This window comes from Dipodomys ordii, unplaced genomic scaffold (genome assembly GCF_000151885.1).
Source record: "Dipodomys ordii isolate 6190 unplaced genomic scaffold, Dord_2.0 Scaffold37, whole genome shotgun sequence".
In the NCBI taxonomy this organism is placed as follows: Eukaryota; Metazoa; Chordata; class Mammalia; order Rodentia; family Heteromyidae; genus Dipodomys; species Dipodomys ordii.
Window position 1 is genome coordinate 851,637 of NW_012267253.1, and position 13,109 is coordinate 864,745.

Genomic DNA, 13,109 nt, shown 5'->3' on the forward strand with positions numbered 1-13,109 from the left:
CACAAAAGAAAAAAGCCGGAAGTGGTGCTGTGGCTCAAGTGGTAGAGTGCTAGCCTTGAGCTGAAGAGCTGAGGGACGGCACCCAGGCCCAGAGTTCAGGCCCCTCAACCGGACCCAAAAAAAAAACAACAAAAAAAGAAAGTAGCCAACCTATGCTTTTATGAGATATACAATAGAGAACTCTGGGGAAAAAAATTCTTGTTATGAGAAATGTAGACTGTGACATTACGTGAGTCTGTGGCATTTTACTGTTTCATAATTAAATCACTGAAGTCCTCATCAAGAAATATAACTAGGATCCCAAATACAAGGCCAGTATGGGCTACATAGGGTCTCAAAAACCAAACCAAAGTTATTATACCTTCACTGGGCACCAGTGGCTCACACCTGTAATCCTTGCTACTCAGGAGGCTTCGATATGAGTTTAAAGCCAGTCAAATCCCAGAGACTCTTATTTCTAATTAACCAGCAAAATGCTGGAAGTAGAGGTGTGGCTGAAGCAGTAGATGGACTGCCCTGAGGAGAAAAAAAAAGGAAGCACACAAGGCCCTGAGTTCAAGCCCCAATACTAGCATACACATGCATGCATACACACAGACACAGACACAGACACACAGTTATACCTTGAAGACTGAACTGTTATAGCGATTAGGTAATCAATGGCAGTTCAATCATGAATAAATGAAGTTCAGTATCAAACACTTGACAATGCTAGGCAAACACTGCTTCAAATTTCCTGAATAGAATTTTACTTTGTATTTTAAGATTATTTCTTTGGGGCTGGGAAGGTGGCTCAGTGGTAGAGTGCTTGCCTTGCATGCATAAGGCCCTGGGTTTGATTCCTCAGCACCACATAAGCAGAAAAAGCTGGAAGTGGTGCTTTGGCTCAAGTGGTAAGGCGCTAGCCTTGAGCAGAATTGCTGAGGGTCAGTGCTCAGGCCCAGAGTTCGGGCCCCACGACCAACAAAACGAAACAAAACAAAACAAAAAGATTATTTCTTTGAACATAGTGACCTCTACTGATAGTAATATGAATTGAAATGCAATTCAATGTCACTTCTGCCTGTTTCATAAAAAAGTTCCATCTAAACATGGAGTGATTTGGTTAGAGGGGATTAGAGTAACCTAGAGGATACATAGCAATCTCCCTGAATCAATGAATGCTTTCCTATTACTATGGCAACAAACTTCCTTAGTCTGCCAGTTTTCATGAGGATCGCTGGGGAAGTAGAGAGGTTTTTAGCCTAGTCTTCACTCTCAGTGACCGGTTAAATTCCCTGGACACTGCCCCGACAGCTTTGCCAGTTGTCACTCACATTCACTAAGCACATAAAGGTGTTTAGTTAGAATTTATTCATTCACAAAATACTTATAATCTTCCAGATCATAAGTATGTCTGGAGCTGGATGCTGGTGGCTCAAACCTATAATCCTAGCTAACTCAGGAGGTTGAGATCTGAGGATCACAGAAGCCAGTCTGGGCAGGTAAGTCAGTCAGACTCACCTCCAATTAACCACCAGAAAATCACAAGTGGTGCTGGGGCTCAAAGTGGTAGAGCACTAGCACTTAGCTCAGGGACAGCACCCAGTCCCACAACAGACAAATAGGTCTGTGAGATTCTGTCTCCAAAATAACCAGCAAAGCGCTAGCTGGAAGTGTGGCTCAGGTAGTACAGTCCAACAGAGCAAGATGAGCAAGCATGAGGCCTTGTTTTCAAATCCTGCTAACAGCAAAAAAAGGAAAAATAGGGGCTGGGAAGGTGGCTCAGTGGTAGAGCGCTTGCCTTGCAATGTATGAGGCCCTGGGTTGGATTCCCCAGCACCACATAAGCAAAAAAAGCCGGAAGTGGCGCTGTGGCTCAAGTGGTAGAGCGCTAACCTTGAGCTGAAGAGCTGAGGGACAGCACTCAGGCCCAGAGTTCAGGCCCCACAACCGGACCCAAAAAAAAAAAAAAAGGAAAAATAGGGCTGAGAAGTACAGGAAAGGTATTAGGGTAGGTGGATAAGTTAAAATCATGTAGGAAAATATCACAATGAAATGGTTCAAGTGGTAGATTACCTGCCTAAGCAAGCACAAGGTCAAGTTCAAACCCCAGTACTATCAGGAAATAAAAAATTCCACAAACCAATTATTCTGTATAATTAAGAAGCACTACTTACAGCTACAATCCTGTCGTTACTGAGACATGATGGCAGGAGGATCTCAAGTTCAAGGCCAGCCTAGACAAAGTTAAACTATCTCAAGAACTCAATACAGAAAGGCTGGGGGAGCTAGGTGCTGGCATCTCACGCCTGCAATCCTAGCTACTAACGTCGCTGAGATCTGAGGATTGTGAGGGGCAGGAAAGTCTGTGAGACCTATCTCCAATTAACCACCAAAAATGGGAAGTAGAGCTGTGTGAGAGCATTAGCTTTAAGCAAAAAAGCTTAGGGAAAGCACCCAGGCCCCAAGTTCAAAGCCCCATTGACTGGGGTAGGGAGCTGCGGCAAGAGAATGCAGCCTAGATTAAATGAGTTTGTCTAGCAAGCCAGAGCTCAAGGTTCAACCCCCATTACTTAAAAAACAGATAGGGCTGGGAATGTGACTTTAGTAAGAGAGTTTGCCTAACATGCATGAAGTCCTGAGTTCAATTCCTTATTACCACATAAACAGAAAAAGCCAGAAGTGGCACTGTGGCTCCAGTGGTAAAATAATGCTAGCCTTGAGCAAAAGAAACTCGGATATGGAAGTGGCGCTGTAGCTCAAGTGGTTGAGCGCTCACCTTGAGTTGAAGAGCTGAGGGACAACGCCCAGGCCCAGAGTTCAAGCCCCAGGACTGGCTCTCCTCCCTGCTCCCCCCCCAAAAAAGGGAAAAAAAAGTATGTGCTCAAGGCTAGCACTCTACCATTTATACCACACAACCACTTCCAACTTTTTCTGAAGAGCTCATTGGAGGTAAGTCTCAGACTTTCCTGCCCAGGCTGCCTTTGAATGACAATCCTCAGATCTCAGCCTCCTGAGGATTATAGCATGAGCCACCAGTACCCAGCCTGCAATACTATTTTTCAACTCATGATTTTATTTTCAATCAACAAGTTGCCATAGAACAGAGAAACTGGCACTCTAGACTGCTAGCGAACTACCACCATGCATCAAAAAATACAAATGAAAGCTGGGTGGGTAGCGGTGGCTCATACCTCAGGAGGCTAAGATCTGAGGACCATGGTTCAAAGCCAGCCCCTGGGCAGGAAAGTCTGTGAAGCTTATCACCAGCCAACCAATGAAAAAAAAAAAAGAAAGCCCTCAGTGGAACTGTGGTAGAGCTAGCCTTGAGCAAAAGCTTGAGGATTCTGCCCATGCCAAGTTCAAGCCACAGAATCCACACCAAAACACAGGTTGTATTTAAAAATTACTTCCTATCAGTATTTTAAATAAATTGCCAATTTATCTGAGCCTATTCCCCTTCCCCCACCCCCTTTTATTGGTTGGTTGTAGGGCTTGAACTCTGGGCCTGGGCGCTGTCCCTCAGCTCTTCAGCTCAAGGCGGGCGCTCTACCACTTGAGCTACAGAGCCACTTCCGGTTTTCTGGTGGTTTATTGGAGATAAGTCTCACGGACTTTCCTGCCCAGGCTGGCTTTGAACTGTGATGCTCAGGTCTTAGCCTCCTGGGTAGCTAGGATTCCAGGCATGAGCCACCAGCGCCTGGCTCTATTTCCTCTTCTATGAGATGGCAATAGTAGCAATTTTGTCGTTAACAATAGGTTGAAAAACACATTTGGCGAATTTAAACATGACTTATCTGCTTCAGGTATGATCAAAGCAATTCTTTACCCTAGGCTTTGAAATTTAGTTGTTTCCCTTCATTTATAAAGTTCTGACCAGGATATGGTGATACATACCATGATATTATATACCCAGCATTGAGACAAGGGAGGAGGATCAAAATTAGCTTCAGTCGGCGAGACCACTTCAGAAACATCCCAAACAAGCCAGGTGCCAGTGGCTCATGACTGTAATTCTAGCTACTCAAGAGGCTGAGATTCAAAGCCAATCTGGGCAGCAAAGTTCCATCTCCAATTAATGAGCAATTTGCTTGGCTTCATTGGACTCAACAATTAGTAATGTACCAGTTGTGGGCAAAACAAGCAAGAATGTTAGGTCAAGTTCAAAGCCTGGTAAAGTTAGTTTTCAGTGTAATTAAATGTATTTACCCTTTCCCTATAATTTTGGTTTCCCTCCAGTTCCTATCAGCCTCCCAAGATTTACTCCGTATTTGCCATTTTCTTTTTACCTTAATAATTCTGCCATTTTATCAAGTTAATACTTTCTGGTCTTATTCGTTTTTTACCTTAGGAAATCATTTTATACGTCCAAATAAGCTACAAAAGATGTCTGAAAAGTACACTATATTTCATTTTACCAAACAATTCTCATGCACTAACTCTTCAAGATATCCTTGGTACTTTTTTGGCCTTAGGCATACACAGCAAGATATGGCCAGTCATTCAAAGCAATGACTTTTAAAGCACTCAAACAGAAATGTTTGATGACTTACCAGTGCTAAGAGTTCTCAAATCAGTAGTAATTTTTTAAAAAAGTAACAAAGCCAGCCAGGCGCTGGTGTGGTGGCTCACGCCTGTAATCCTAGCTACTCAGGAGGCTGAAATCTGAGGATTGCAGTTCAAAGCCAGCCAGGGCAGGAAAGACGGTGAGACTCCTATCTCCAATAAACCACCAGAAAACCGGAAGTGGCGCTGTAGCTCAAGTGGTAGAGCGCCCGCCTTGAGCTGAAGAGCTGAGGGACAGCGCCCAGGCCCAGAGCTCAAGCCCCATGACTGACCAAAAAAAGAAAAAGAAAAAAAGCCAAGGCAGGTATCACAGACCTATAAACCTAGCTACTAAGGAGGCTGACATCAAAGGACTGCTGTTCAAAGCCAGCCTGGAAAGGGACTCACCTCCAATTAACCCAGCAAAAAGCCAGGAAGTGGAGCTGTGGTTCAAATGGTAAGAGCAATAGCCTTGTGAAAAAGCTGTAACAGCTCCCAGGCCCTGAGTACAAGTCCTCAGACCAGAACACAAAAAATAAAGCCAGGCAGGTGTTGGTGGTTTAGGCTTATAATCTTAGCTATTCGGGAGGCTAAGATTTGAGAAATGTGGAAAGCCAGCCAGGCAGGAAAATCCATGAGACTCAGGTCTTAGATTTCCAATAATCAGATATCCAATTAAGCATCCCAAAGAGCCAGAAGTGGAGCTGTCGCTCAAGTGGTAGAGCACTAGCATGGGCGGGAGGAAGGGCACTGAGGCCATGAGTTCATTCTCTCTCTCTCTCTAACACACACACACACACACCGACACAACTAAGGCAAAATGATGTGCTGTATGGAAATCGCTCACGGAGATGGATAGTACTAAGCAGAATGAGAGCTGTACTTTGTATTAACCTCCCTCTCCCAGCTGCTTGTATCCTAAAACCATTTTTGCAAGATCCTTTCCTTTACACCCGTATTTTCACACTAATTCCTAGGATGCTACTAGTTACCCACCCTAAAAAGCTATAGGCTTCCTCCAATACTTTTATCTCAGACTTCCAAAAATTGAGTATCAGGATTATTTGTTCAATCTCTGCAGATTTATTGTTTAGCAAACTTATCTTTATATAATACAGGACAATTAAAGCTAAACCAAATGCAACAGATAAATAAGCCTGCCAATTACATATAGCTTTATACCAACCATGTAATTAAACCAGTTGTCAAAATTCCAAAAAGTATCCAAAAGACTTCCAACATAAAGATCAGATCAAACAAATTTGAGGCAGAACGGTATTCCCAAATTGCAGTACCATCCAGAACTGTATGAAAGCCTAAGAAAATAAAGGGCAATTCCATTCACCTTTGTTTTCACACCAAGGCTAGAGTAAAAGCTTATCCAAACTCTCAAATAGGTATTACTGCCCCCATTATTTATAAAGTCTGAATTAGAACCTATTGGCTATACCATTCTAAGGTCTACCGGACACTAGCAAAAAACATTAAGTGTTGCTAATTGTGTGAGGTTTACAGAATTGTTTTAGTCTCATTAACATTTCTGGTTGACATTTTCAGTTAGTTCACACCAGCTTGGCAAAATAAGAATGAATGTTGTTGAGAACTGCAAATAGAGCTTGGATAACAGGTCTCTGCACAGAATAAGGCAATCTATTTCAAAGAAATAGAGGGAATCTGGGCTTGAAAATTTTGCAAAGCTGGTTTACAAAGTTTTGTTCCAAACTCAGACAATTCTGCAGCAAGCATGCATTTTTTTTTTTTGGTAAAAATTGGCTAATGTTTGAAAGCAAAGAAACAAAAGAACATTGAATAGAAACCATCTTACCTAATAGCCTGAAAGCTCCAATCAACTACTAAACAGCCTCCAGAAATAATTTTCTCCCTACATCTTATACCACACATGTACTTTTAAGTTTTGCTTAGTTCCTGTCATGCTCATTGATAGGTAAATCAGTGGTCCCTCTGGTCTGACAGATGGAGATCATTAGTTGTACAATATCTCAACACCAACTTCAAAATTAACTTAGGGATGTTATGATGCTTTCATGTTACCACTATAGGGGACTCAAGATCATTTTACCCAGAGGTAAAATGGAATTTTCAAAGTCCCTTAAGGTCCTTAACAAGTGCTATTCTATAAACAGGTAATGATGCTCAAGATTTAAAACACCATTTAACTTCGAATGTAGGTCTGGAGAAATATAACTAACAATGATTAAGTCTGACACTTGGTCACCAAATTAATATTGAACACAAATCAAAATCTAGTTAGAAACATTTTATTTAAATGTGCCAAATAAAAACCCACATTTTCAGACCATAAGATGTTAATACATTCAACAAAAAACATATTTTACTGCTGTGAATTTACAGAGTAATAATCCAGATCCATTCTGATTAGATGGTTGAAAGATCTTCCCTAGATTACACTTTACAGACATCACAAATCCCTTATAATAATGTAAACAAAATACTTTCCCCTAAAGGGTGAACTTGAGAACTTCAGTCCATTCTTTCAGGACTTGCACTTCTGCGTGGACTTCCTGATGGAGACCGACTACAAGAAAAAATTAGGTTTGGAACCAATTAGTGTCTTTTGAAATTTATGCTTTTCATATACATGCCAGGGAAAAAGGCATTAAATAAATTCCTACAGCAAAAACTTAATCAAGTAAATGACATGTATTTTTTGCCCTTGCTTAATTCTAGTTCTTGTAAAAGTGTAAGTTTTAAGGAAAGAAAACTAAATGTTTTCTGGTCAGTAAATATAAAGCATTAAGCCAGGCGCTGATGGCTCATGCTTGTAATCCTATTCATTCAGGAGGCTGAGATCTGAGGCAGGGGTTCAAAGTCAGCCCAGGCTGGAAAGCCCATGAGACTTTTTTTTTTTTGGTCAGTCATGGGGCCGGAACTCTGGGCCTGGGTGCCGTTCCTCAGCTCTTCAGATGTAGACTAGCGCTCTACCACTTGAGCCTCAGTCCCACTTCTGGCTTTTTTCTGCTTATGTGGTGCTGAGGAATCCAACCAAGGCCTCATGCATGTACCACTGAGCCACCTTCCCAGCCCCACCCCAGGAGACTCTTCTCTCCAATTAACCACCAGAAAACCGAAGTGGCACTGTGGCTCAAAATGGGAGAGGGGAAAAGCTCAGGGACAGTGCCCCAGGCCCTGAATTCCAGCCCCCTGACTAAAAATAGAGAAAACAATCTTTTTTTAGGCACGAAATTTCTACAACAAATCTTAATAACCTGACACCTTATGGCTAAGTATTTCCACAAAAAACAATAGTAAGTAGGGAAGGAAAAACAATCATTTCAGAAACTAAATACCTAATCTATATAGCACCAATTCTCCAAAGAGCTCAAAGACTGCTCTGCTACACCAGCAGTAAGCAAGTAAGTTCTACAGAGGCCATACTTGACAATTCTAAGATTTGACAATTCTAAGTTTAGCTTACCTTCTTTTTGGAGATGGCGATCTGGACTTTGATCGGCTGTTAAAACATGAGAAATTCTAGTAAGAGAGAGTACTAACCAATACCTTTTTATACTTGTAATACTATAAAAATACTATAAACCCCCAAATTGTGCTCAGTGTAAAATTATCAATATTGAAGTTGAATTTTAACCATTTTCTTTTTCTTAAAAAACAAAAAACAAAAAACGGCCAATCTCCCAAAAATTGTTTTTCACATAACTGAACTGGCTTGACGTTCTGTTTCTCCATGCACCTACCAGTTCTCAAAAGGGCCTCTCAATGCCTTCTATCTCTTAACATTCCTTCCTTCAAGAAGACAACAGGCTTCTCTTCTTGTTTGGTTAAAAAAATACATGTTTTTTCAAACACATAAGGCTTTGGAGTATTGGATTAATAATTGAATTTCAACAATTCAAGTCACTTTGAACTCTTTGGATATTGGTGCCATATAACTTAGAACAGTTATCTAATCAGACTTTTACCCTACCTGCTTCTTGGTCTTGAAAGAGACCTGGATCTTGATCTTGACCTTGACCGGGATCTTAAGAGAAAATTATACAAATTAGTCTCTAGGATTCCTTTACTACTGAGCATAACATTAGGAACATCAGGATAGGGAAAGGACAAATAATCAAATAAGCTCTGTAATATCCAAGGATAACACGATAGAATTTTTGCTTTCAAGACTAGTATGATTTGATGTTAAAGGAAATTAAATCAAGTCTCACAGACTTGACCACCATCACAAGCCAAGCCTTAAACAAACTTAACTGTTCTGGTGATACCAATGAAAGTCACTACTGGATAACACTAATCCTGTGTAGTCAGAATTTATCGTGGTTCAGGACCAGTAACTGTCAACTTTCCAGTGTTTCCTGATTCTACTGAGTCTTACAACTTTTTCAAGTTAGCAACATTTAGTTATATAGTAAATATAGTCTGGCATTAGAACACATACCTAGTGTTCATTGCAGTGTCTGGTATGATCTTTTCATTCCTTCCCAGGCTCAAGTGCTCCTATTATCTCAGCTTGCAATGGCTCAAGGCCAGGTATAAACCAAATCTGGCTACAAATTCAAGTTTTAAAACTCAACAAAAATTCCCCGAAGCATTTCATTTGAATTATGTCCTTTAGTGCTGTCATTAAGACAGGACAATCTAACTACAAATAAGGAGGAAAAAAGTGTTACATACTGGAAATACCTCGATCCTTTTATAGAACCAGACCTAGATCTTCTGAGTGAAGCAGATCTCGATCTACGAAGAGACACAGATCTTGATCGTCGAGGAGATGCTGATCTTGACCTATAAGTTAAGAAATTTAAGTCCATCTTCCAAAAGTTCCTTTTCACTTATGAAGGCTTAACCTGGACAAGCTATCTCACCTCCGTCCCCGGCTCCTGCTGCGTGAGCGAGAGTATCGCCTTCCTCTGGATCGAGAATGTGATCTAGACCGTGACCTATTTTTCAAGTTAGAAAAATACAAAATATTAGACAACAATTCATTCTTAGAGTTTGTGTGCCTCTGCTGAAATCAAATCTCAAAAAACTATTTAAAATTTAATGTCTCATTTGGAAACAAACTCTGGGCCTATTAGTTGAGTATTTTTTTTTACTACCTAAAAAAAGATTTGTTAAAAGCTGAATTACAACTTAGAATTACATAATATAAAACACCATAATGTGTATTTAAAATAAACCTTGCAAGTTTGCAGGTCGACCCTCTTTGGCCCATGGTCTAGTAGTGGTCTAGAAGATCTAGACGATCTAGAAGTATCTATAGCCGATCGCTGCATCTAGATGTTTTCTTCAATCTAACGACGATCAAACTGACAGCCAAAAGAGCCAGATGAGGCTTGATTGACGCAAGAAGATTTTTCTAGTTGGGAATGTGGTCAATCTGGTGTTCCTCTTTCTAAAGCGGAGGGGGCCCCAATTGTAAGCCAAATTTACTGTTACGGCGATCACCGTCTCAAATTTTCTGCCCTTTAAAGAATAAGGTGAAGCTAGGTGTAGATGACTCGAGGGGATCTGGCCTCTTATGCTGATCACCTCAAGGTCTAGGAGGATCTTAATTGTCGGATTTGCAAGGCGCCTCAGCATGATATCATAAGGCTCGTGACATTCTGAATCAAGGCGACTGACTCAAACGAAGAAACCTGAAAGGTTTTGACCAGGTTGATTATTAATATATTAACATTTTTAATTAAAACAAAAATTGTAAAATACACCTGTACAATTAACATTCAAGTTTATAGAAAAACACTAGTTTCTGCCTTGCTAAAAAAATTACTTTGATTAACTAGAATACCAACCATTCCTTTACTAATTTAAATACCTGCTTCTTCTCCGTCGGCTATAGCGATGACAATCATAAGCATAATGTCCTTTTTCGCCACACTCATAGCATCTATCATTGGGATCAAAGGGACGCCGGGCAGGTGGTCTATCAAAACGTGATCTCCGAGGCATGCCTGTCGATAGTTCAACCCTCACTCGAGAACCACAAATCACCCTGCAAAACAATTTTAACCAGATTCTACAGTTAAAAACTATCCATCCACCCCCCGCACTGTCCATTAGTCTACTACCCCCTCATATGCTGGATCCTGTTCCAAAAGCCTCGGGGGCTTTTGTCAGTAATGGGGCTTGAACTCTGGGCCTAGGTGCTGTCCCTCAGCTCTTCAGCTCAAGCCTAGTGCTCTACCACTTGAGCCACAGCACCACTTTCAGCTTTTTCTGTTTATATGGTACTGAAAAATCGAAGCCAGGACCTCATGCATGAGGCAAGCACTATAGCTCTGATCTACCTTCCCAGCCCCATTGCTTTTTATAAAAGGATCTCAAGGATGTGTTGTGGAAGGCGTCCTTTCCCCTGACTTAGGCCTGCCTGTATTTTCCCTCCACACAAACTCTCTGCAGTCCCTGCCATCTTGATGACATTTCAGTCCCTCCCTAGTTAAGAAAGAGCTTGAAGCAACCCCAGAAAAGAAAAACAAAATAAAGGAACATGTTTCAAAAAAATTATTTATACATGTATCTTCTAAATTTAGAACTCTTAATAATTCCACCTTTGCTGCCTCAAGAAACATCATAATCAGGTACTTAATGTCTCTAGACTATAGCATCCAAGCTAGGAACACCTAGGTGACTATCTAGACCCACAGGAGTATTTGCATGTCTTAACATCTCACTTACTTTCCATCTAGTCCACGAACTGCATCTTCTGCATCTCTAGGATCTTCAAATTCCACAAAGGCAAATCCTGGAGGATTTCTGGCAATCCACACAGTTCGTAAAGGGCCATAGTAACTGAAAGCCCTTTCTAACTCTCCTTTGCCAGCACCAGTTCCCAGGTTACCAACATACACCTTGGTTTCTGTTTAAAAACAGGAAAAAAGTTAGGCAATGTTTGACTCAAATTGTAATGCATAATATCCCTTAAAACAAAACCATTCGGTGCAAAGTCTGTGCCAAATATGTGTTTTGTTTTTCAGTGCTGGGAGATAAACCAGGGTCTACCCAGTGTGTTGTATGTACAGTCTCTGATTCAGTCTCCCTGTGTTGCCCAGAGTAGCCTCATGCTTTCATCTCAGCTTCCAACATTTTAATGCTGGAAATACAGGGGTACACCACCACACTCAGCTTGTGCAACGCATTATTTAGTGCTCTCTGCTAAGGATCCAACTTAATGCTAAAAACCAGATATACACCTGGTGCCAGTGGCTCACATGTGTAACCCTCGCTACTCAGGAGGCTGACAACCGCAGTCCAAAAACCCAGCCAGGGCAGAAACACCTGCAAACTCCCAAAAAGTCCTTAGTGGAGCTGTGACTCAAGAGGTAGAGTACCCAGACAAAAGTCAAACAAATGTAGCAGTGGTACTCACTAGGCACTGCTGAAAACGATACAACTTGTGGGTGGGAAACAGGAGGGAAAAAAACTGGGAGAGGGAAGGGGTGACACTGTCCAGAAAGACATGTAATTTTAACCTGATTTATTTAACTAACCCCCCCTGGTAATCATCTTCAAAATGACAAAAAGTGCTAGCCTGAGAAGAAAGCCAAGTGTCTCCAGAGAGCCCAGGACCCTAGTTCAAGGTCCAGGAACAGCACGAAAACAATCCCAAAAGCAAAAAAAAAAGGGGGGGGATGTATGGATCTTTTCCATTTCTATCCATTATGGAGAAAAAAATATATTGGAACAGGTCAATTGCCCATGGCTCACACCTGTAACTCTTATCTAGCTACTCAGGAGGCTGAGAATTGAGATCAGGTTTCAGGAAGCCAGCCTAGATTCTGTTTTATAATTAACCAGGAAAGCAGCCAGAAGTGGAGTTGCAACTCAGATGGCAGAGTGGTATCGGGTGAAGAAGCTAAGGAACAGCCCCCAGTACTTGCAAAAAAAAAAAAAGACAGAGAGAGGCATTTTTAAAGCTAGTCTTTTTTCTCCTTTGGACAATCCGGGGTTTGAACTCAGGACCCAGACACTGTTCCTAAGCTTCTTTTGCTCAAGGCTAGCACTCTACAACTTGAGCCACAGCGCCACTTCTGGCTTTTTCTGTTTATGTGGTACTGAACCCAAGGCTTCAATCATGCATGTTAGGCCAGCACTCTACCAAAGCCACATTCCCAGCCCTAAAAGCTAGTCGTTCAACAAAAGGCGTTTTTAGCCAGAAACCTTTACACCAAGGAGATATTTAGCACCCTTTAACTACAGTGTTTTTGCCGTGACCGAAGCTATGACATGGGAGTATGAAGCTAGGGATGCTGCTAAAAAAAAAAACAAAACAAAAAAAACAAAAACAAAAATCCTATGATGTTTGGGGCAATCCTGATCCAAAATCCCAACCGTACCGAGAACCCCCGTTTTAATGCGGTGGCTCTTCAGGGCTGCAACAAATGAGTCTTAAGATTGAACCTCTGGGCGGGGAGAGAGTTGGGGGGGCAAAAAACGAAACGGTAAATTCTAAGAGCGAAGCTAGACTTGGGACCCGTCTCAGCGGGGCGACTCTGCAAACAGCGCAGACGCGTGGTAGAGCGTACTCCCGGCGTGGGGCGGGCCCGCCGGCCCCGCCCCCGAGTCCCGGCAGCCTCGGCGCGGCG

The 13,109-nt window shown here is 41.8% G+C and overlaps 1 protein-coding gene across 4 annotated transcripts in view; it reads right to left on the reverse strand.

Annotated features, from left to right (window-relative positions):
- Positions 1-5,587: 5,587 nt before the first annotated feature.
- The window catches only part of Srsf7 (serine/arginine-rich splicing factor 7), an 8,533-nt gene continuing 1,011 nt past the window's right edge, over positions 5,588-13,109 (reverse strand). Inside the window, exons 2-8 of one of the 4 annotated variants that reach the window (XM_013017963.1) lie at positions 11,203-11,383; positions 10,343-10,519; positions 9,390-9,464; positions 9,199-9,309; positions 8,492-8,545; positions 7,985-8,020; positions 5,588-7,084 (exon numbers count right to left, since the gene is read on the reverse strand). In XM_013017963.1, coding sequence (XP_012873417.1) covers positions 7,030-7,084; positions 7,985-8,020; positions 8,492-8,545; positions 9,199-9,309; positions 9,390-9,464; positions 10,343-10,519; positions 11,203-11,383 — 689 coding nt within the window. In that variant the 3' untranslated portion in view covers positions 5,588-7,029. The remainder of the gene's footprint in view (positions 7,085-7,984; positions 8,021-8,491; positions 8,546-9,198; positions 9,310-9,389; positions 9,465-10,342; positions 10,520-11,202; positions 11,384-13,109) is intronic. The other 3 variants (XM_013017964.1, XM_013017966.1, XM_013017965.1) reach the window with 3 other exon arrangements.